We start from the raw sequence: 24,524 nt of genomic DNA on the forward strand, positions 1-24,524 counted from the left end.
TGTTTGTTTGTTTGTTTTGTATATTCATCATCTAGCAGAGGATAGCACTGACCTACTACATACTCTCTTTGATTAGGTGACTAGGTGCTTTACACCTTTCATCCACAATGTTCCTAATGCTAACCTGGATAAGAGGCTATATGGTGGTCAACTACCCTGTGTAACAGTCTCCTGATATTGTCTGGAGCTCATTGACATTATTACATAGAAATAATCATAGAATCATAGAATCATAGAATATCCTGAGTTGGAAGGGACCCTTAAGGATCATCAAGTCCAACTCTTGACACCGCACAGGTCTACCCAAAAGTTCAGACCATGTGCCTAAGTTCACAGTCCAATCTCTTCTTAAATTCAGACAGGCTCGGTGCAGTGACCACTTCCCTGGGGAGCCTGTTCCAGTGTGCAACCACCCTCTCTGTGAAGAACCCCCTCCTGACGTCCAGCCTAAATTTCCCCTGCCTCAGCTTAACCCCGTTCCCGCGGGTCCTGTCACTAGTGTTAATGGAGAAAAGGTCTCCTGCCTCTTGACAACCCCTTACGAGGAAGTTGTAGACTGTGATGAGGTCCCCAATATAATATATATTATATTATATATAAATTATATATATTTTATATTATATATAAATAATAGCTAAGACGATACCAAAACAACCCCAACATTCATTACATTATGAAAAGTTATATACAAAAAAAACAAGCCACTGCAAACAATTCCTATTGGCAGAGAGGAGATACCTTTAATTTCCTTTGTTCCTTTGCAATAGAGTCTATGATTGATTAGCACTCTTTGATCTGATATAGATTTTAAAATTTCGGATGCTTTTGTTTAACGATACCACATTTTCTATTAGCCATGTTTAATTGCATAGCAGAAAGAGAAAAGCTTAATCAGGGATAATGCTTGCCCTTCTGAATTCTCTACAGCATACTTCAAGAAATGTGAACCATAAAGCATGAGAAGCAGAACAGTGACCCTGTGGGTTCTGGTATTTCACCTATGGAAAGGGGGGAGAGCTTTTTCTTGAAAAACATCTCATCCTCACAGATGAAAAGCAGAAGAAAACATGTAACTTTCTATTTACTGTCCAGGGTAGCACGGGTTATTGAAAACAAAACCAAATAAACTCTCTTCTGTAACTGGTTTGATTAGTTCCTAGGGAACACCCCAGCATTCATTCTTGCACTTAGTACAAGAACAAATTGTGAAGGTAAAGGAAAAGTTTTATTGTCTCCCTCCTCCCAGTGGGAAAGCTGTGGCCACTGCTTTAGTGAGGTATCTCCATGCTCCTCAGGTCCCACACTGAGACAGATCATGAGTTGTGCACTCCATCACAAGAGCAGCAGCCCAAATCCAGGCTTCCCTTACTTTCCTGATGCCAGTGCCCCACCATTGCCTAATTCTTCTTAAGAGTATAGACCACCTAATTTCTCTCAACTGACAAAAATCAATTTTGTCGCCTTCTCAGGCTGTGCTTTCTGCTTTAGTGGCTACATACCATCCACACCATCATGTACGAGAAAGCTGCAATCCAGAGGGTAGAAGAAGCAAAAGTAACCATGAACCATTTTTCCAAGTGGGGTTTGTTACAGTTGGGCACTGTGAAATACAGGACAAAACTCAATGGCCATGTGAAGAGCCACTTCAAGACTTCTGTTTTGCCAGCTGTAAAACAAAAATGTAAAAGAATCATGATTCCAGCCTGTTTTAGTTAATTGTAACAAACAAGAAGCCAGAGCTGCCTCAGCCCAAGGTCTAATTGAACAGATAATGACATTTCATGTTTAGAAGACCACAGCATGAGATCAAAGACGAGAGATAGGAAGGTAAAGAAGGGCACAAGGAAGGAGTATGCAGTGCATGCCCTTGAAATCCAGTGAGTGTGATAAGCAGTGAGTCAGAACAAAACTGCTACACTTTCTGTTTAAAGTTCTTGCAGGTGCCACGTAAGAACCAAGTTCTAGAAAGAGATACGATCCATCTTCAACTGCTAAACAGGAAGGTACAGAAAAGATGGAGCCAGGCCCTTCTTATGAGTGTACAAGGAAATAGTGAGAGACAATGGACCCAACTTGCAACAAGGGAAATTCTGAATAGTTACTACCATAGTAGTACCACTGACATAGAAGCACACCTTATTTCCCAGCAAAGATAAAGCCTAGGCTGAGATGCATCTGACCTGTTTTCAGGCAGCTTGCCAGTGGCCCCACCATCCTTGGCTTCCTCTGCAGCCAATGGGGAGAGATGGTCCTCTCCAGAGAGTGACCTGGATTTTGGGGCAGAAACCCCCTGGCAGAAGTTGCTGCCTCTCACCACTGACTGCAGCAGCAGCACTGGACAGCTGCAGGGCCAACACATAAGCTGCGGCCAAGGTGCACCTGAGCCCAGCGGTCTGCATCCAGAGAAGTTCCTGCTACTTTCCAATTCATCTGTTACCTGTGACCAGGAACTAAACTGCAAGGTAAAGGCTGATGGGAGCTGTCACAGAGACACTTCTACCCCAACATGCACCTGTAATGTGCATGTTGGCACAGTCAAACTGAGTTTTGTTTTCTGGAACAACATAAATGCATGAGCTTCTTACTGGGTAGGTCAAAAGGTGTGTATGGCCCTTCATGGTCATCATTGTCATCATCTTCATCCTCTTCCTCATCATTTTCATTGTTCTCATTATCCTCATTCTCATTTTCTGTTTCAGTGCCAGCCTCAGCCGTGTCCTCCTCTCGCCGTGTGCTGTTCATGCTCCGCTCAGTTGAGTTGCTTGGGCCTGTTCCATTCTCTACCACATGCTTGATCGGTATTTTGATTGCTACTTCTGATTCACCATTGGTGTAAGTCCTGCTGTTTATCAGTCTTTGTCTCTGTAAATGCAGGAAAAAAATCTTGCTCAAAGACAGATTCTTTTTAATTAATTAATTTGTTTATTTATTTAAAGAGAAAAATGTATTTATTTAAAGAGAGAAACAGAGAGAGATGTGCAGAGTTTTTTAAACAATTGGTTTTAAAAGGGATGAATTTTGATCATGCATAATGCAATGGTTGCTTGAAGACAAATCTCACACAGATACAACTTTTAGAAGAGAACGAGCAGCAGATGTAGAATTGACTACAGGCATACAACAAGACCAGGGTCAGATTCAGCGTAGTACTATGTTATAAAATAAGTGTAAATGATGCTAACATCAGATCAATGCTGGGGGCATCTGCAGTGAGCAACAGCTATAGGTAGCATAACCACATAACAACCACATTAACTTTCCTAGAATCTCCATGTGTACAGATATCAAAGGATGATTTAATCATTCTCAGAAGGATGAAATCTGGAAAAATGCTATCAGGGATCCAGAAAACTACTGAGGTCCATTTTGACCTGAACAGTGTCACAGGAAAGGGAAAAATCAGAATGAGAAAGAGGGGGAAAAAAGATAACAGACATACCTCATTGATTAGCATGCGGCTAGCCATGGAGAGACGTGTTTTGGGGGGAAAGTGGCTGGTTATCATGATCCGGAGCCCAGCCTCAGAAAATGAAAGCTGGTGTGGGTAAGCAGACAGCAGCTCATCCACCATGATCACTGAGGCTTTACGGTGGAAATTCCCTGCAGCCAAGAAATTAAGAGAAGCTGAGGCCTTTGTTCACCACCAGCCTCTCTCTCCACCCTATGTGGCTCTTGGCAGAATAAATCTGCGGGTTCCAGAGCTCCTTCCTAAGAACCATTTCTTCAGCTACTGCCTCCTCTAATTTTAATTTCTGTCTTTACATGGCAGGTTTTATAAATAAATCATCAACATGGTACCGCCACACATGATGTTATTAGAAAAGTAAATCTACTCTGCACAGTTCATCATAGGCTTCTGTTAAGTGGATTGTTGCTTCCACAACATTGAGGTCGAGGTGGTGCTGCATTAATTCCACTATTAAAATCTGCACATGTGCAAGGATATTGGCCTCATCTACCACTGACGGCACACTGGGTGAGAAAACTGTCACTGTGTTCTTGCAGAGTACCAGTGTAAACAAAAGCAGGTTCCTGCATCCCAGCTTGCAGTTCGTTGCTGGAAGCTGCCATCAAATCTGGCAGCAAACACAGATGCCAGTCCGTGGGGTGCAACCCACAGCATGAGAGCAAAGAGCATATGCGCTCCAGCTGGGGCACAGCACCAGCATCTGCCACCTCTGTGTGACAGGCCCAGACTACTTGGGTTGTAAATCCTGGGCCAGGACTGGGACTCAGCAGTAGGGAAACCCAAGATCTTCCCTGCACAACTGTGCTCAGCACTGGCAAGTGTTTCATGGTGTCAAACACTTGGTGATTGGTCACTTGGATGGTGATTGCTTATCACCATCCCTGTCAGTCTTAGAGCAGAGTATCTCCTCAGCCTTAGGGCCACTTTCTTTTTCTGAGGAGGTTTCCATGGATGGTAATAGACATGTGGGGCCACCTATATTCATAAAAATCAAAATAGCCAGATAGCTTTTCTTAATGACTTTATTAAACTGGCATGTCCTATGTGGTACAGAAACCTTTCTACTTGATTTTTTTTGTCCTCTGTTCAGAAAATTAGGAGCTCAGAAAGCAAACAGTACTGGTGGAAACCCTCAACACTCCAGCCTGCTGAAATCAGGGCTGTTTGCAACCCCTCACTACTACTGGTGTGCACAGCGGTACCACCTGCCTATCTGAGCCTGGTGGCCTGCTGCCAAGTAAACACAGGAACAATCCACAAGAAAATGAAGCAATACTTTGGTCTTCCTTCCTCAGCCAGTTTGAGTAAATGCAAATGTTCAAAACAAAAATTTACCAGCAGCTGAGCAGTGTCTTGCAAAGAAACACTCTGGTAAGATTTAAACCAAATCCCACAATCAGAAATGCCTCATTTGTGTGTAATCCTGAGGTCACTGGGTAAACCCGAGTTTATGCTTCTGTTTTATCAACCTAGCTCTACTGGTACAGTGCAGTTTTGCTGTTGAGACCCGAAGGCTACAGACTGCCATTCCAGTAAGAGCAACTTCCCCAAACCACAGTGCACCACACTCACAAAAACCTTCCCTCCACTCAGCAATAGGGCAGTAACATGATAGCTGGCATCTGGTAGACTCACCAAAGGGTTTCAGGTCAGCAAGAAAAAACATCTACATTTCATGCATACTGTATATGGACTATATTTTTCATTCACTGTTCATGGGAAAACAGCTGTTTTTGTTATTTTTTTTTTGAGTCCAGCACAACAAAAAGGGCAGCTCATCTGCACTCAGAGACCAGGACTGCTTTAGACAAGAAAACAGCTCCTTCTCAAGTGAAACCAGTGACACAGGGCAGGGGCAGCTGTTATTGCTGAGAATAGGTGCAGAAAAATCCCAGGCAGTTACTGCACATGCTTGTTGCCTGTTGCAAAGACAAAGTATGACTTCGTATCTTCTGTACATGCAGTTTAACCCATGCTCACACCAATGCATACACAGAACTGCACCTGAGCTATGGAGTGGGTGATTTTTTAAGATGAGGACATAAAGTATTTCTTTTAATGTGATCACAGCTGAATTCAAATGGAAGAGGATTTCAGCCAAAGTGAAATCATCCACTTAATAGATCATTTATACGGAAAAGTTGTGCAAATTCAAGATACCACGCACAGTAAAAAGCATGTTAATCTGGACCAACACAGATTTCCCTCCCTCCCTGAGGAGGCATGCACCCTAGTTTAAATATGGCCTTATTTCCTGTTCAGTTTATGCTGCTTTGGAATGAAACTAAATATACTGATGATGCCAAATGTGAATGAACATCTTCAGTCAAGAATAACCACCTCCACAGGAGGACTTGCACTGGTGTGGCTGGACAGTCTAAATAAGAAGCTCCTGTGCAAGTCAGGCTCGAAGCTGAGGGGGTGCTTTCAGCCAGGTACTTGTCCAGCAGCAACAATTACCCCAAGAAGGCCTGAGCTGCCTCCGCTGTGCCAAGGATGCAGTGGCTGGGGTCACTGTTTGCCCTCAGGCACAAGAGTCATGCCCATCTGGTGGAGCTTACGAAGGGCCACCTCCCTGCCTATCTCAGTGCTGATCAGACAAGACCAGCCCACACCACAGGACCAGCAGACAAATTTGTAAACATTCTGAACGATGCAAGCAAGTGGGGTGACTTACTGGAACAGTTACCTTTCTTTAGTAACACCACTGTAGCATCACAGTTGCTGTTATCATCCATTTCTGTATTGTTTGCTAATCCATTCACCATATTTGCAGCGTTTTTCGTCTTCTTTTCAAAACAGTGATGTATGGTAGAGTTGTACCTGCACAAATGAAACAAACTCTAGATGTACCTTTTTGCTGCTACTATGTGGATTTCTTGATACTGCCTTTCCTACACTCAGATCCTGGTTTTAAGGAAATCTAGGTATAACATGCCACAAATCTAACTGAACTAAATGCAGTGCAACCTCTCTGATTTATCATATTTCAAAGCCTTGTGGGCACAATCTCTAACACTATGCTTTTTTATAAGTAGGCAATATTCCCACAGCAAATATCATTGTGCTTTTTTTTTTTTTAAAAAAAAAAATCACAGTCACTCCTGAATATGAGTGCTATTTTACCCGTGGAGGCATACTAGAGAAACACAAGACAACCTGCTAAATTCTGGTCTCGACTAAAAAATTTATTTATTTATTTTTAATCTCTGTTTCTTATCATGTTTTGAGTAGACAGGTGCTGACACAAACACGAGCTAGGAATCTCCCCACAATACTCAAAGGCAAGGGTGGAGCACTGTGAGCTCCTGGCCAGGGTCCCTAGCCAGGCTGACAACTTCACCAGCTCTCTCCAGACACGTCTGAAACATCTGTTCAAACATCACTGTTGGGAAAAAAACAAAAAACAAAACAAAACAAAACAAACAAACAAAAAAACCAAACAAAAAACAAAAACCAAAACAAAACAAAAAACAACAAACAAACAAACAGCAAAACAAAACAAACAAGCAAAAAATTCTAGAATTAACAGTAAAATTACCTGCTGTGCTGGCCAGTAAATTGTTGCAAGGGATAACTTACCCTCCACATTAACGAGGAAGTTTCTAATTACTAGAAGTGAGATGAATTCTGACTTTGTTCCCTTTAATCCAGCCTGACTGCTTTGCTGTTCTGAGAATTGCTCTCATAATATTTACTCTGTTCATCATTTCAAAACAAACCTCTACTCTTACTTGTTGAGACAAGACCACTGGTGTGCTTGGCAGCTGGTAGGTTTTGTTTAATGTTCCAGTTTCAATCTGGGTTTCTTTTCCACTGGCTTTTAAAAACAAGGCAGGAGGAGGGGAACCAAACAACAGAACAAACTTCCCTAGCATCAACTTGGGTGAAAGCAGCTACACAGGACAGATGCTTGGAAAATCAGTGTGGGTTGTGCTGCAGTTTTGTCGCAGGTGTCAAAGGAAGGAATAATGAATCACTGTTAGGTTTTGTGCCCCCCCAAAAAGCACAGTGGAATTTTCCACACGTTTGTTTCTGAGCAGGGGTGCTAAAGCAAAGAATGAAGATGTTGTTTTGGTGGGAGTCAGGGATGGATTCAGGCCTCTGCTCAGCCACAGGCTGACTGAGTTAGCCTTGGTCAGTTCACACAGGGTGAGATCCAGACAGCATTATCTACCTGTAGATGTCTGATACTTTGAGCTGTACTATGGGGATAAGCAGCCCCTCCCTGCCTCATCAGAATACATTACAAATAGATACATGACAGGGCAAGATGCTTTGTCCCCTGCTGCTGGTGGTCCTTCTGGCATGCAAGCTGAGCAATGCAACAGAAGCCCTGCCTACAGCACGCTGTAACTGCCTTTGCAGCCTCCGCAAAAGCACCGGAGCTGGGAGCCTTCCAATCTAAACAAGCCAGGGATGCATTTGACTTACTTCATAATAACGATGTAGATGGCATACATCAGCACCAAGACTAAGGACTCCCACCTGCAAACAAAAGCGACAGAAAGCGCATCAGAGTGGGGCCCAGTGCCCACTCCTGTCACGCCACAGGCACACGGAAAGGCTTGACCCTCCCAGCATGCCTTAACACTGCCCTGGAAGAGGGGACGGGTGAAGAAACAACTCGCATGCCCGAACGCCTGCATTGTTGCTTTGACTTCTGCTCTGGTTTTACTTGGCCAGATCAGTCTGCCAGCTAGAACAGATGACTGAAACCAAGAGTTCTGAGAACAAGCGTGCATCCAAGGAAGATTGACACTTCTGTAAGGACAACACGTGTGGGACTGCAGCAGAGGGAGTGCAGAGACTGTTCTGCTCAGCAGGCGTGGGTGCGAAGCAGGCTGTGGGGGCCTTCTGAGCGTGCTAAAGCACTCTAGTTGTGATGAGATGACCTGAACAAGGGCTGGCTGCTCTTTACTGCTGCTGCACAACCACAGAGCAGGCAGCAGTTTAAACAACTCATCAGACAGTGATGGTTTCTCCTGCTGCTTCTATGTCAAACTAAAGGAATTTGTGTAAAAAGAGGATAGATTATGACTTTAAACTTGTTTCTAGCCAACGTGTTTTTTTTTCTGTCCTTTTTCATTGACCAAAATGCTGTATTCTGCATAGATTACTCTGGCAAACTGCTAGTCCCTGTGGAAATAATCCATTATCACACTGCTATGTACTAAAACTCATGGGTTACCTCTTTTTAATGATTTTGAAATGTTGCACTAACCATACCAACATCTCATTCCTGGCAGTTCACCACAGCTTCCTCATTGGTTTGTTTTGAGTAGAAGGACAGTCAAACACAATTGGGCCTCAAGTCAATTTTAGTTAAACAAAACAAACAAAGAAAAATCATTGCAAAACTCAGTGTTTCAGAAATCCCCCTCTGAAATTAAACATAAATCCCCCAGTGAGAAGGAGTTTAAGAAAACACACAAGAAGCCTGACTCCCCCTAGTGCTTGTAATCTAAACAATGCTGTCTGTGAGTGAAATCAAAGCTACCGCTCACTATCCAAGCCCTAAGACGTGCTGAAAATACAATGATCTTAGCAAAACTTTTGATTCCCCCCTTCTCATGAACCCTGTTTATCGCAGCTTTTGTGTGGTAAACAAGAAAATGAACAAGAAAGAAATGGGATCCGCAGCTGGATGTACTTACCAAGAAACTTTTTCGTCATAAATAAACTGTGGAGGAAAGATTTTAAAAGAGGCATGTTAGACAAGAAATGCGACAGCATGAATCAGAGCTGAAAACAGCCCACCACATGAACAAGGGGCATGGGGGGCAGAGCAACCCAGGGCCTGGGCAACAGGATTAGGATCTGGTCTGTTTTCCTCTGAACATTTCAGCTCCCAGTTTCTCTCCCCTAGAAAAGCAGGGTGGTACTTCTTCCCAAATAGCATTGGGTCCTGCAGAACTGGCACTGTTGCAGCACTGAGCAGAAGTGCTTACAGGGAAAACAGAGGTAACCTGGAGAAGGGACGGCATCAGCAGGTCTCAACAGATACTGCCTCTCCTTTTGAGCTGCTCTTAGGTGGCAACTGGGAAGCAAATACGCAGATTTACAGCCACTTCTACAGCCGGCATGAATGACAGGCGCTCCAAAAAAAATTCTGGCTAAAACTGGCCGTGGGACATGATTTCCTAAGAGCTAAGTTATCACCGCAGGAGCTAGATTTAACTGCTGTTATAATAATTTTAGTACATCTGCAGACCAGTGTTGAAGCCTCCCTCATGATGCTGTGCAAACCTCTTCGGAAAAGAAACATGTCTTTCTTCTGCATATATAAGACGCCATGTGCTGGGGAAAAAACAATGCTGTGGCAGAGAAGTGAAGGGGCATTCGCCCATCTTTGCTTGGCTCCATTGTTTGAGGAGGCAGATGTTAGGAGCTCACCGGTAGATGGCTGCAGTGTTCCATGGCTGGGTACTCTCCCAGCGTACACCCATCACCACCAGCACCTAGGTGGTGGGAGAACAGGGGACTTCCATGGTCACCTTGCTGGTAGCACCTCTCTTTGCTTCCCCTTCCAGCTCAAGTGGACACCTGTGTGAGGGCTGCTCCAGCTGCCAGTCCCAGAACCAGGGATGCCCAGCCTGGCTCACCCAATGCATGGGGAGGCCACGGCGGGGAGGCTGGGATGCCTGGCGGGCAGGACAGAGGCAAGGGGCAGCCGGGCAGTGGTGGGATGCCTCCTGCTTGCCACTTGGTCCTGCCGAGGCACCTTTGCCTGCCTGAAGAGGTGGGAAGGCTGCATTTCCACTAGGAAAACACATCTGTGGAAGAGGCACCAGGGAACACCAAGGAAAAGGAAACAAGCTTCTGGAAGTATGGTGAAACACTTCCTTTAAGCTACAGGGCTTGTAAACAGCAACTCCTGTTTGACAGCATGCACCAAATAATAGCTGTATTTGTTACTGGAAAAACACGCGACAGCAAAACATTATGTTATGTCACAGTGCCCAGTCACCATGATCCAACCTGACAACAGCTATTTTAGGTTACAGCATTTTGGTGTGATAGGACACAAAAGCGTGTTGATCTCTGTGATTAAAAATAGCAACAATCATGCTTTTTTTCACTAATGACAATGACCACATCCCTTCAAGGTAAGAAACAGTGGGACCTTTTTCCTTTCAAGGGAAATAAGGAGTAACAGTTTTGCCAAGCTCTAAAAGAAGACAGGGATACTTTGTAATATAACAAAAATCATACTGCTAAATCAACATGAGGTAGATGTGATAAGGAGAGTTTATCTGCTTCTCATCTCTGTGATTTAAAGTTCACTCATTCTTTTCAACTGGCATGGAGCACCAAACAGGTGAGTTTGCTGCTTTGCCATTTATTACTGCAGCACTGCAATTCCTTTGCTGGTGGAAATGGAAGGAAACAAACCCACATGGATTTACCCAGCAGAATGTTAAACTGTTGAATCTCAGTGTTGGCAGGGATGTATTCATTTCCCCTCAGGTGTATTGCTGGTTAGCTTAGATACCCATGGAGCACAACTCATATTAGAGCACCACAAGTTGCTGTTGAAAATAATATGTGAGCAACCTTCTACAAGCAGTATCATTGCTCACGTAAGACAACTGTATTTTGGCTGTAGCAAAGTCTCAATGCCCTGGCATGGCAAATTATCCCTATATAGAAAAGCATTTAAGTGACTCCTAAAATTTAAGGCCTGTACAAGTGTTAGACTGTAAGCAACATCCCACTGCAGAGAATGCCCACTAAGGGCAGGTTTGAGACCACCTCATGAAAGTGAACAGGTACAAGTCTATGGGGCCTGATGAGATGCATCCCAGGGTCCCGAGGGAACTGAGTTGCCAAGCCTCTCTCCATCATATTTGAAAAGTCCTGGCAGTCAGGTAACTGACTGACTGGAAAAAAGGAATCATCAGTCCCATTTTTACAAAGGGTAGAAAGGAGAACCCAGGGAACTACAGACTGGTGACCCTCATGTGAGATGTGAGGACAGAATGGAAGAAGAGTTCATTAAGAACAGCCCTGCAGAGAAGGACTTGGAGGTTCTGGTGGATGAAAAGCTTGACACGAGGTAGCAGTGCATGCTAGAAGCCCAGAAGGGCAACTGCATCTTGGGCTGCATCAAGAGAGGAGTGGTCAGCAGGTGTGAGATACTAAGTTGTATTTTTGCAGTAGAGAATTACTTTTCTGTATTCCAAGGTAGTTGTGTAGTCATAGTAAGGAGAAATGCTAAGTAGGTAAGTGGACAGTAGAAGGCCTTACTGTTCCAAAATAAGGTAGAAGATTGATGAAAAACAGGATGAGCAATGTGAGAACAGTAAAACAAAGATCACAAGTTCTCAACACATAAAAAAGGAGAAATTAAAGGGTTGAAAAAAAGAAAAATGGTACATATTTGGTATAGAGGAGCATCGAATAGCTTGTGAACCTGTAGTACTCAGCCAATGATAAAACAGGGGAAGTGATCAGGTGTTGGGTAATAGGGAATAAAAGGTTATGATTTGTTTACTAAAATGCGCTCCTAATTGACAGGACACCTGCCATTGCAATCACAAATAAAATAGCTTCACAGAAGATCCTGTCTGAAGAAAATTATTTGTGATGTTTCTCACACAGGTGAAGGGAGGTGATTGTGCCCCTCTGCTCTGCCCTCGTGAGGCCCCTCCTGGAGTACTGCGTACAGGTTTGGGACCCCCAGCACAAGAAGGATGTGGGGCTGTTAGAATGGGTCCAGGGGAGGGGCCAGAAAGATGATCGGAGGGCTGGGGCACCTTTCTGATTAAGAAAGGCTGAGAGAGCTGGGGCTGTTCTGCCTGGAGAAGATCTAATTGCAGCCTTTCAGTACTTAATGGGAGCTGATTAAAAATATAGTGACTTTTTACATGGGCAGACAGTGAGAGGAAAAGGGGGAATGGTTTTAAACTAAAAGAGGGGAGATTTAGATTAGATATTAGGAAGAAATTCTTTACTCAGAGGATGGTGAAGCACTGGAACGGGCTGCCCAGAGAAGCTGTGGATGTCTCATCTCAGGAGGTGTTCAAGGCCAAGCTGGAAGAGGCCCTGGGCAACCTGATCTAGTGGGTGGCATCCCTGCCTGTGGCAGGGGGTTGGAACTAGGTGATCTTTAAGGTCCCTTCCAACCCAAGTCATTCTATGATTCTATGAAATGAGAAAAGTGAGTTAAAGTTGTGCTACACTCTGCTGTGAGCCAGCAGGGTGTCTCCTAGTGGAGACATCAGGGCTTGGAGAGTCAGTTTTGAATCACAATGTGCTCCCACGTAAATGTGATTCTACCTTAAAAGGAGATATAAGATCTGAGCTACTGTAAAGCCAGGGGTCCTTGGGTGAATGATGGAGAAGAGAGAAAATTCTTAAACTGAAGCAGTGTTTAGACTCTGAAAGGAAAAATCCGCATTTGCTTTCAACTGGGGAACAATACTACATACAGTAGGGGTGGTATATCAGTCGAGTCTTTAACCATATAAAATGTTTTCCCTTCCTCTCATTTTACTCTGTTTTTCTTTAACGGGTGTTTAAAGGACACATGCAATGACTTCTGTTGAGTACCAGTGAAGAGATGTGGGGACCATTCTGCATCTCCAAAGCCTCAGCTGGCCATGATTCTAACATCCAAATAAGAGTTCTCACAATACCTCCAAGTCTCAAGTTGCACAGTCCTGTCCTGGCTGCACGAAGGACTCTCACAGTGTAAAATGAGCAGAAGAGTGGGCACACATCTGGAGAGAAATCTGACGCTTAAGAAAAAAAGCACCTAATCCGAGGCTTAAGAAAAAAATAACAGTACCCTGATATAATGGGGTACAGTTCCATGAGAAAAGGGTATCTGCAGTTTTCAAACTGTGAAGAACACCTCACACAGAAATAAACTATAGGAGAAAAGTTTTAAGAATAACAGAGATGGGTATTCAATGAGTAGTATAACTTACTCATTACATAGGATATGTACCTAAGAATTTCAGGGACACACTGGACATGATAAAGAATGGTTCTCAGTGTCCTGAAGCAGTTGACAGTCATGAGGATGAACCAGATACAACGAAAAAAATCTGCCTTGCTTTAAGAACTTAAAAGCCAATGACAGGTTCAACAACAGATTTTTAACTCACCTGCCTCCACACACTATATGATGCACCCAACACAGACAACAAGAGGCTAAATAAATGGCAGGTAGCTGCCCACATCTGTGCTTCTCCTGGAATAAACTAAGAGAATACCTGCTAGATGTCTTTATGCTTGTGCAATGTAATTTATTACAATTAGTAGGTGTGGTTGAGTTTATTGGTTAGGAACACTTTTTGGCATGATGCTACTTGCCAAGTTGTCAAAGCAAAAAAAAAAAAAGTGTTTTGTTTTGCAGCCCATTACTAACAATTATTTAGCTTTTATTCTAGCAACCATATTGATGCATGCATTAGATTGAAGACAAGTTACTTTTCATCGGGTGCAAAATGGCTGACCTTGCAGTAAGCAGAATAAAAGTACAAGCAGGTTGAGGCAAACCCTCTGAGATAGTACCTACAGAATACATACAAGGCATACATACATGATGAGTGAAGGCAAAACAAAGCACAGTTGAAACTGTGACTAAGAAACATTGCATGAACTTCAGAAATGCAAAGTGTCCATCTTCTGACTCTAAACTTCCCTTCTTCTTATTTACATAAGGAAGTTAACTTCACAAAATCACTTTTTAAGGGAATGTATGGCCCTAGACTATACGCCCAAACAAATAAACAACAAAGAAAAGTAGTAACTGTTACCAAAAAAGTCGATTTTTGCAATTCCTACTTTGGTATTTATTGCAAAGGTAATGCTATGGCACTGTCTTGTACATGCATTTTTCATTGTATAGCCCAACTTTCAGAGTTGCAGGGTATTTACTGAACTTGGTGGAAGCTGGAATCAGAGTAGCACTATGAGTTACTGGAACTGTAGCCTTCATCACAGGATTTGCTGTTAGCATGCACTGTACAAGACCTTGCCGCCAGTTACACATTACTTTAATGTTTTGTAGTTGTTGAGGATCTCTGTCCTCTAGGCACAAACGCTGCCTCCTTACAGGTCAGTTAGATACGTCTTGCAGCAGAGCCAGAAGGAAGTTGTGAGGGTCACTTTCTGCAGAGAACAGAGCAACACATCTTCTTCAGTGAGGCTGCAGCATGGGTTTTCAGCTCTGCGGCCCACCACTGTACTAGGACTGGGACATGCTTCCCCCGAGCTGTTGCTGCAGCCTCTATGGACATTTCTCCATCTCTTACCCTTGGGCCATGCTTTCCTACAGAATGAGCAAGACCACAAGTGCATTTTTCCATAAGAAGAGAACCACGTGGCTCCTGGAGCTACGATCTCAGCTACAAGACTATGGTTTCTTGGTGGATTCCCTTTACAGACAGCAGTAGACATGTGGGCTCCCAAAGAAGAATGACATGTACAATTGCCTTCAAAAACTTACCACAATGAGTGCAACAACAGACAGTGTATAGTAGATTGAATCTCTCAGGAGACTCCATGACGACAGTGCAACAACCTGGGAAAACAGGCAAAGAAAGGATGTCAACCAGGCTCTTACCAGCACAACTGCCATGTCAACAGCAAGTGCCACAGTCAAGCCTGTCACTCGGTGAAAGCTGTCCCCGTGCACGCTTGGACACAGTGAGGAGATCGCAGGTATGAGACGAACTGGCTTTCTGAGACTGCTGGCGGAATAGCTGCTAGGGTGGGATGGCCAAACCTGAAGAGCAGTAAGTGCAAGGTCACAGACACACAAAATCAAAGAAGTGGTGTCAAACCAATGGAAAGGGTAATCAAATCCCATGTATTTATGGATGACAGAAAAGATACTCATGAGCCTGGGAGGCTACAGACACCCTTTTACCCTGAAAACCCTGCCCTGCACCAGTGCAGCTCCCACCACTGAGCCAGCAGTAGCAATCCCTGCAGGCTGAGCTGCTGCCAAGGCTGGCACACCGCGTCGCAGAGGAGGCTGCACGTGCTGCTGCTGCTGCTGGGGCAGCAGAAGGGGCTCGGCTCTACCAGCAGGGCAAAGAAAGTCAGCACTGTGTCAGTGTCACTGTGTCAGTGCCGACATCCAGCAGTGAGCATCCCAGCTGAGAACGGTCAAAGAGATAATAGCCCAACCAGGCCTACAGGACAGGATGTCCACTCTTTCCGCTCCCACCACCGTATTTCTATTAATTTTCCCCAGCCTGGCAGTCCTGCCTTCCTTGAGAGGAAACCATCCTGAAATGCTGAGCAAGAGCTCCAGGTACATGAAAGTGCGGTACACAGGGCAGCCCCCAGGTACTGCTCAGCAGCACACACACTCCCCAGCACACCCCTACCCCACATGCCTGTGTCTGCCAAGAGTCCAGATGCTGAAGCCTCCTGTGCTGGGTTTCCAGGAAACTGCAGGCTGCTGGATTTTACACTGGGCTTGTTCTTGTGAAAAATAATAATTGAATAATAATTCATTCACGGGAAGGAACAGAAGTGGCGCTGCAGAATGGCTATCTGACAGCACGGAGCAGTCAGACCCCCAGCACAGCGCTAGCCTGAGCCTCTGCAGAGCCACGGCTTTGCCTGCTGGTCACGGGCATTGCTGCAGTTCTGCACATATTTGCACAGGATTTGGGACAACTACTCAATCGTCCAGCAAATCAGCACCTTAAGATCAAAATCCAAGTGATTTATAGGCAATAGAGGATAAAACAGGATTGCTGTGCAGTTCATTTCATTTGACACCTTGCAGAACCAAAGAAATGAGGAAGAACTGTCATTGTAGGCTGAATGAGACTGGAATTCAGATATTAGAGGACATTAACACCAGTGAGTCAGCCTTTAACTTCATTACAGGCATTTGAAAGGGCCGATGAAAAGCAGTCACGTGGTGGTAACATTTTCAGTATAGCTAAACTCTGATTACAGTTTTGGCAGTGCTGGGAAGTCCCCCACTCTCAGTACAAAATTATCCTCAAATCTTTATTTTTCATTTCCATAGTGCATTTCAAACATCATTGGTCACATTCTTCCCAAGTGTAAACCACATGGGAGGTGGCTAAATTACACTGTTCTGGTTTGATCCCTAAATGTAAAAATTAATTATCTGACAACATCCTCCAGTCTTGTTCATGCATGAAACCAGACAAACAAACAGGAAGTTCATTCTCATTTCTATCTATAGAAAGATCCTATTTCAGAGTGCTTGCAAAAAGTAGTTTCCCAGATTTCTCTGCTTATCAACTCTTACAGTAGGGGAACTTTCCTGATTGCTAGCAAAATAAATACTTAAGATACTGAACATTATACTTTAAAATCTCTGTTCTATGACCTCTTAACACTTAAGTGTAATTTATGCCAAGAGTAAAGCCTCTTTATGCAAATATTTACAGAATCACAGAATCACAGAATTTCTAGGTTGGAAGAGACCTCAAGATCATCGAGTCCAACCTCTGACCTAACACTAACAGTCCCCACTAAACCATTTCCCTAAGATCTACATCTAAACGTCTTTTGAAGACTTCCAGGGATGGTGACTCCACCACTTCCCTGGGCAGCCTGTTCCAATGCCTCACAACCCTTTCAGTGAAGAAGTTCTTCCTAACATCTAACCTAAAACTCCCCTGGCTCAACTTAAGCCCATTCCCCCTTGTCCTGTCACCAGGCACGTGGGAGAACAGGCCAACCCCCACCTCGCTACAGCCTCCCTTGAGGTACCTATAAAGAGCGATAAGGTCGGCCCTGCGCCTCCTCTTCTCCAGGCTGAACAAGCCCAGCTCCCTCAGCCGCTCCTCATAGGACTTGTTCTCCAGGCCCCTCACCAGCTTCGTCGCCCTTCTCTGGACCCGCTCAAGCACCTCCATGTCCTTCTTGTAGCGAGGGGCCAAAAACTGAACACAGTACACGAGGTGCGGCCTCACCAGAGCCGAGTACAGGGGGACGATCACCTCCCTAGCCCTGCTGGTCGCACTGTTTCTGATACAAGCCAGGATGCCGTTGGCCTTCTTGGCCACCTGAGCACACTGCTGGCTCATATTCAGCCGACTATCAACCATCACTCCCAGGTCCTTCTCTGCCAGGCAGCTCTCCAACCATTCCTCTCCCAGCCTGTAGCTCTGCTTGGGGTTATTGCACCCCAGGTGCAGGACCCGGCACTTGGCCTTGTTGAACTTCATGCAGTTGACCTCAGCCCATCGGTGCAGCCTATCCAGATCCTCCTGCAGAGCCTTCCTACCCTCAAGCAGATCGACACATGCGCATAGCTTGGTGTCATCTGCAAACTTACTGAGGGTGCACTCGATGCCCTCGTCCAGATCATCAATGAAGATATTAAAGAGGACCGGTCCCAGCACCGAGCCCTGGGGGACGCCACTAGTGACTGGCCTCCAACTGGACTTGGCTCCATTCACCACGACTCTTTGGGCCCGGCTATCCAGCCAGTTTCTAACCCAATGAAGCGTGCGCCAGTCCAAGCCAAGAGCAGCCAGTTTCTTGAGGAGAATGCTGTGGAAAACAGTGTCAAAAGCCTTGCTGAAGTCAAGGTAGACCACATCCACAGCCTTTCCCTCATCCACCCAGCGCGTCACTTTGTCATAGAAGGAGATCAGGTTCGTCAAGCAGGATCTGCCTTTCATAAACCCATGCTGACTGGGCCTGATGGCCTGCTTGCCCTGCAAGTGCTGCGTGATGACTCTCAGGAGGATCTGCTCCATGAGCTTCCCTGGTACTGAGGTCAAACTGACAGGCCTGTAATTTCCCGGGTCTGCCCTCCGGCCCTTCTTGTAGATGGGCGTCACATTTGCTAGCCGCCAGTCAACTGGGACCTCCCCCGATAGCCAGGACTGCTGATAAATGATGGATAGTGGCTTGGCCAGCTCCTCTGCCAGTTCTCTCAGTACCCTCGGGTGGATCCCATCCGGCCCCATCGACTTGTGCACATCCAAGTGCCGTAGCAGGTCACCAACCAGTTCTTCGTGGATAGTGAGGGCCACATCCTGCTCCCCATCCCCTTCTACCAGCTCAGGGTACTGAGTATCCAGAGAACAACCGGTATTGCCGCTAAAGACTGAGGCAAAGAAGGCATTAAGCACCTCTGCCTTTTCCTCATCTCTTGTAACTAAGTTTCCCCCTGCATCCAGTAAAGGATGGAGATTCTCCTTAGTCCTCCTTTTTGTGTTGATGTATTTATAGAAACGTTTTTTGTTATCTTTAACGGCAGAAGCCAGATTGAGCTCCAGATGAGCTTTGGCCTTCCTAATTTTGTCCCTGCACAGCCTCGCTACATCCTTAAAGTCCTCCCTAGTGGCCTGCCCACTTTTCCAAAGCTTATAAACCCTCTTTTTTCTCCTAAGATCAAGCCACAATTCTCTGTTGAGCCAGGCTGGTCTTCTTCCCCGCCAGCTCGTCTTTGGGCACGTGGGGACAGACCGTTCCTGCGCCATTAAGATTTCCTTCTTGAAGAGCACCCAGCCTTCCTGGACCCCTCTGCCCTTCAGAACCGCCTCCCAAGGGACTCCACCAACCAGTGTCCTGAGCAGCTCAAAGTCAGCCCTCCAAAAGTCCAATACAGTGGTTTTACTGGTCCCCTTCCTGGCCTTGCCAAGAATAGTGAACTCCACCATTTCGTGGTCACTCTGCCCAAGACAGCTCCCGACAATCACATCCTCCACCAGTCCTTCTCTGTTTGTGAAGAGAAGGTCTAGCGGGGCACATCTCCTGGTAGGTTCACTAACCAGCTGCGTCAGGAAGCTATCTTCCACGCTCTCCAGAAACCTCCTAGACTGCTTTCTCTGGGCTGTGTTGTGTTTCCAGGATATGTCAGGGAAGTTGAAGTCCCCCACGAGTACAAGAGCTGATGATTTTGCAACTTCTGTCAGTTGCCTGTAGAACTCCTCATCTGTCTCCTCATCCTGGTTCGGCGGTCTATAGCAGACCCCGACCAGGACACTAGCCTTGTTGTCCCTGACAATCCTAACCCAAAGGGACTCGACCTTGTCATTCCCAACCTCGAGTTCTACAACATCGAAAGACTCTCTAATATAGAGAGCTACACCACCACCCATTCTGTGCTGCCTGTCCCTTCTGAAGAGCTTATAGCCAGGCATTGCAGCACTCCAGTCATGAGACTGGTCCCACCACGTCTCCGTGATGGCAACCAAGTCGTAGCCTGCCTGCCGCACGATGGCTTCCAGCTCCTCCTGTTTGTTACCCATGCTGCGTGCATTGGTGTAGATGCACTTCAGCTGGGCCATTGCCTTATCCTCCGGCCTTGCCATTGTTCCCCCTGGCACAGCCCCAATAATCCTAGCTTCAGCCCCATCCCCCTTCCTACCTAGTTTAAAGCCCTCTCAATGAGCCCTGCCAGCTCCTGGCCCAGGATCCTTTTTCCCCTAAAAGATAGGGACCCGTCTGCGGCCATCAGGCTAGGTGCTGAGTAAAGTGCCCCATGATCAAAAAAAACAAGATTTCTGCGTTGGCACCAGCCCCGGAGCCACATGTTTAACATGTGGGCTTTCCATGTCCTCTCTGATCCCCTCCCTGCCACTGTAGGGATGGATGAAAACACCACCTGCACTCCCGCTCCATCCACTAACCGACCCTGTCCCCTAAAGTCTCTTTTGATTGCCTTGAGGCTTCTCTCTTCGATGTTGTCACTGCCCGCCTGGACTATCAAAAGAGGGTAATAGTCAGAGGGGCGTACCAGGTTGGGAAGCTTCCTGGCAACATCCCTGACCCTGGCCCCAGGGAGACAGCAGACTTCCCCACAGGTAGGGTCAGGCCGACAAATAGGGCCCTCTGTTCCCCTAAGAATCGAGTCTCCAACAACAATAACCCTCCTGTCTTTCTTGGTGGAGGCAGTCCTGAGGCGTGGAGTTGACCTCCTCGCCCTAGGCATCCTCCTGGGAACATTTGCTACCTCTTCCTCAGCTACTGGTCTGTCGAACTCCAGGGCCTCGAACCTGTTGTGTAAGGGCACCTGCGAATGCGGGGCCGGAAGGGGAGGGCGTCGCCTGCGATGTTGAGCAGGGACCTGTTTCCATTCCTCCTCAGCTCCCAGATCCCCTCCCTCTGCCCGACGGCTACAGGGCAGTGGGTCCACCCCCATTTGAGGAGTCTCACCTCGGTACCTCCCCTTGAGGCCCTGCAGGGAGTTACTCCACAAGTCTATCTCTCGCTCACACTCCCTGATGGCCCTCAACCTCTCCACCTCCTCCTTGAGCTCCGCCACCATGCGGACCAGATCATCCACCTGCTCGCACCTCACGCACGCAGTTTCTCTGCCTCCCGCCAATGGCAGCAACAGGTTCAGACACTCCCTGCATCCGGTGACCTGAACTGCGGCATTTTTTAACGGGTAGTCGGTCTGGGTGTGAACCGACTTCCTGGAGAGCGCACCGTGCCTGGTGGAGACCATTATCACCTAGCTACGGCTGTTGTTAAGGAGGTGTTGTTTGTGTGTAGGGGGAGCGCTCTGCCCTTCCTGCGCGAACTGCCGCGCTAACTGCCGCGCCACTCCCTTCTGACGCGCCACGCCCTGTTTGCCCGCCCTCCTGGTCACCGCGCTCCTGGTCGCTCGCGCTCCCTAGGGGCAGCTTTTGAACGCCTGGGGAGGGGGCGCTGCTGGCTCCGCCTTCGCCTCGTCAGCCTCCCTCACGAGGGCTGCCGGGTCCTGGCGGCTCCCTCGAGTAGGCTCGATGCCGGAAAAATTAGCCCTGCCTGGCCCGATCCCCCGCTCCGCTGCAGAACGCGTCTGCCCCGGAGCCGATCGCCTCGGCAAATGGCAGTAAGAAACTCTTACAAATGACAGTAAGAAACTCTTACAAAAATCACAAACCAAACCAACCAACCAATCAAAAAAAAAAAAAAAAAAAAAAAAAAAAAAAAAAAAGACAACAAAAACCAGGCCTTTAAAGTCCTTGAGTCAGATTACATTTATACCAGCTGACAATGAATATCTATTCATGTAAGAATAGATAAATGGCAATGATTTATCATGGAAATTTCCAAATGTAGAAACCTGGAGTTAGGTGCATAATTCTGTTCAGAGACCCTTAATTAAACATTATGGATAGTTGGACTCCTTCCTTTTGATTGAGCAATTTTTGTAAGAGAGTTTATGAAATGATTTGATATTATTCCAGTCAGCTTTACAATGCTATTTAAGGTCCTATGTGCCTTTCTGAGCACAGATGCTGGTGGAGCTTTGATAGCTATAAACTTAAGATGTGCATAAAAGAAGTTTTAACAGTTCTGAAACAAATGAATATGGGACAATAAATCCCAAATGAGCAGGTTTGCTGGTAACTGTAGCTATTTATCTAATTAAACACTCCTTTGGGTATAAGGGGTGTCACCATACAGCAGAGCATACCACTAAAAGCAAGATGTTGCAGTTACCATGAGTTAAGCTAGAATCTCTCCTGTTCTTTGACATTCTACAATAGTCTTGAAGGTAGTCTGTGTTTTTCTCCCAGTGATTTTTCCTCAAACACCTGAGTGAACGCATTAACACCCAGGCCCTTAAATACAGCTATCATTCAGATCTGAGTGAAGGCACTTGTACAAACTGCTCACGTTTCAGACATCCTAGAAGCTCTCCCTGATGCAGTTAATATGGGCAATTAAATCTCAGGTCTCCTTAGGGTGAGCCATTTAACTGAAGCCTTTGAACCATTTGATCACAGGGAAGAACAATCTGATATAAGGAAGCTGTGTGCATAGGGTAACCACACACCCAGGGTAAAAGGAGCTAATTAGTTAGCACTGAGAGAAACGGCAGCACTTTGAGCCTGCTGACAGGGATCTCGTATAGAAGGCATAGAGGCATAGAATTTCTAGGTTGGAAGAGACCTCAAGGTCATCGAGTCCAACCTCCAACCTAACGCTAACAGCCCTCCACTAAACCATATCCCTAAGCTCTACATCTAAACGTCTTTTGAAGACTTCCAAGGATGGTGACTCCACCACTTCCCTGGGCAGCCTGTTCCAGTGCCTCACAACCCTTTCAGTGAAGAAGTTCTTCCTAACATCTAGCCTAAAACTCCCCTGGCTCAACTTAAACCCATTCCCCCTCGTCCTGTCACCAGGCACGTGGGAGAACAGGCCAACCCCCACCTCGCTACAGCCTCCCTTGAGGTACCTAAAAAGAGCGATAAGGTCGCCCCTGAGCCTCCTCTTCTCCAGGCTGAACAAGCCCAGCCCCCTCAGCCCCCTCGTAGTTTCATTATAACTGTCAAGACCTTGAACGCACAAATCGTGCTATATATTCTTGCTGCAGCCAAGGACTGCATGTAAATCTTAATGCATTGGAACCCTCCTAACTCACAGTTTAGCAGATCATGACTAAGGCAGAAAGGAAATCAGGGAAGCAATAAGCTTGGGTAAAAATGTGATGAGATTTAGAGTTTTAAATCAGAAATACTGTAAGCCAGAGGACAGTTGGTCTTCTGGGAGCTGAGCACCAACAGCCAGCTGTAGAAAAGCACTGACTGTCACGTTGCACATTTCCTGCATTCAAAGGAAGTACCTGAAATTCAAACCCCAGACAAGAGCCCAGTAGCCTTCACTTAACTATGACACTGGGGACTAAATGTGGCATCTCCACAGCAGAAAGGAAGAGCTCTTCTGTTCAGGCTTCAATGAGAGCAATTGCCCATGATCCAGGCACAGAGAAGGACCTATGGCTTGCACTCACGTGCATGCTGCAATACCGCTCTGAAGGGTAAAACACATCCTGTATTAGCAACTGGGTTTCTCATTGATAAACTCTCACCTTGCACACTCTCATGTACGACATTTACCACCTTGCACACTCTCATGTACGACATTTACTACTCAAATGTTTATTTCCCTTTCTGAAGGGCTGGAGAGCAGAAAAATCATGATTTGATTGGTTCCAGTTTGACTTCTGCGGTTCTTAATTCCTGAACCAGCAGCCTCATGCAGCACACACAATTTCCTCCATTTAGTGCACATGCAGAGATAACTAACCAGGGAGAAAAATCACTGAAGACAGAACACTGACAGCTGCTGTGCTTGGCACCTAAGTTAGTGCAGGGTGCCCAGAGCCTCAGTGGCAATGTACCCCAGCTCAGGGCTTCCCCAGTCTCCCTCTGTGAAACTGACCCTTCTCCTCTGCTCTTCCAAATTACTTCCCTCCCCTTAACAGAACAGAGGCTCCCCTCACTGCGTTTCCCATCCAGGAAAGACCTGTCAACAGAGGCCATCCAGCTGGCTCTTTCAAAGCCTATGTGCCTGCCCTCCCTATTATCTATGACATGCCTGAGAGGAAGCATGTGATGCCAAACATGGGCGCTGCTACCTTGCCATTTCCTGCAGGACAGATAAGGGAGTGAAAAGACAGAGAACTCAAGGCTGCAAATCAGCATTGCAGAATGCTCTAGAGAAAGCTCAACCTGGGCACAGACACTGCAAGTTGACCTGTAGCAAGGGGAGGTACCTGGGCATGTTTTCAATGTCACCTGCTGCATGATGCTCCAAGGAGATGAGCACAGTATAGACTGCAAATATGTACAGACATCATATGTACAGGCTGTGTAGATGTATAAATATCATTCCAGTGGGTCGTTTCATGAAGAGAATTACCTGCAGTCCACTGTGAAATCCTTATCTATTAATGGGCTTCAGTGTCATTAATTGCATTGGTAACAATAGTGATATAAGTTGAGGTTTAATTTTACTTGCTCTACATGAATATAAACGGCAGATGAACTAGTAATAAACATCATTATTAGGTCCGAATGGCCTTATGCAAACCCAGCACATCATCCTGAAATCTCAGCTGCTCATCCATGACAAGCAGAAAATTAAAATATCCTCCATGAAACAACCAAAAATTTCTCCACCAGGTGGTTGTGAGAGAGGGAAATGACTTGACTAGACACAGCAAAACCTGCCTAATCTGTCTTCAGACAGATCCTTGTATGCCAGATATTTATGATAATGACTGGACTGTACTACATTTACAAAATTATAGTTATTAGCCATCATGTCACTTGTGTCAGTTCTGGGTAGATATAACAAGAAAATC

General features: G+C 45.9%; 1 protein-coding gene across 7 annotated transcripts in view; it reads right to left on the bottom strand.

Moving 5' to 3' along the window:
- RIN2 (Ras and Rab interactor 2) overlaps nt 1-24,524 on the bottom strand; it is a 310,183-nt gene that overhangs the window by 127,728 nt on the left and 157,931 nt on the right. For 6 of the 7 annotated variants that reach the window (XM_084514283.1, XM_084514295.1, XM_084514292.1 and 3 more), the window contains exons 7-13: nt 14,931-15,005; nt 9,127-9,152; nt 7,904-7,957; nt 6,147-6,292; nt 3,440-3,600; nt 2,586-2,862; nt 1,500-1,666 (exon numbers count right to left, since the gene is read on the bottom strand). In XM_084514283.1, coding sequence (XP_084370409.1) covers nt 1,500-1,666; nt 2,586-2,862; nt 3,440-3,600; nt 6,147-6,292; nt 7,904-7,957; nt 9,127-9,152; nt 14,931-15,005 — 906 coding nt within the window. The remainder of the gene's footprint in view (nt 1-1,499; nt 1,667-2,585; nt 2,863-3,439; nt 3,601-6,146; nt 6,293-7,903; nt 7,958-9,126; nt 9,153-14,930; nt 15,006-24,524) is intronic. The other variant, XM_084514291.1, reaches the window with a different exon arrangement.

Source organism: Aythya ferina (assembly GCF_964211825.1).
Source record: "Aythya ferina genome assembly, chromosome: 3".
NCBI lineage: Eukaryota > Metazoa > Chordata > Aves > Anseriformes > Anatidae > Aythya > Aythya ferina.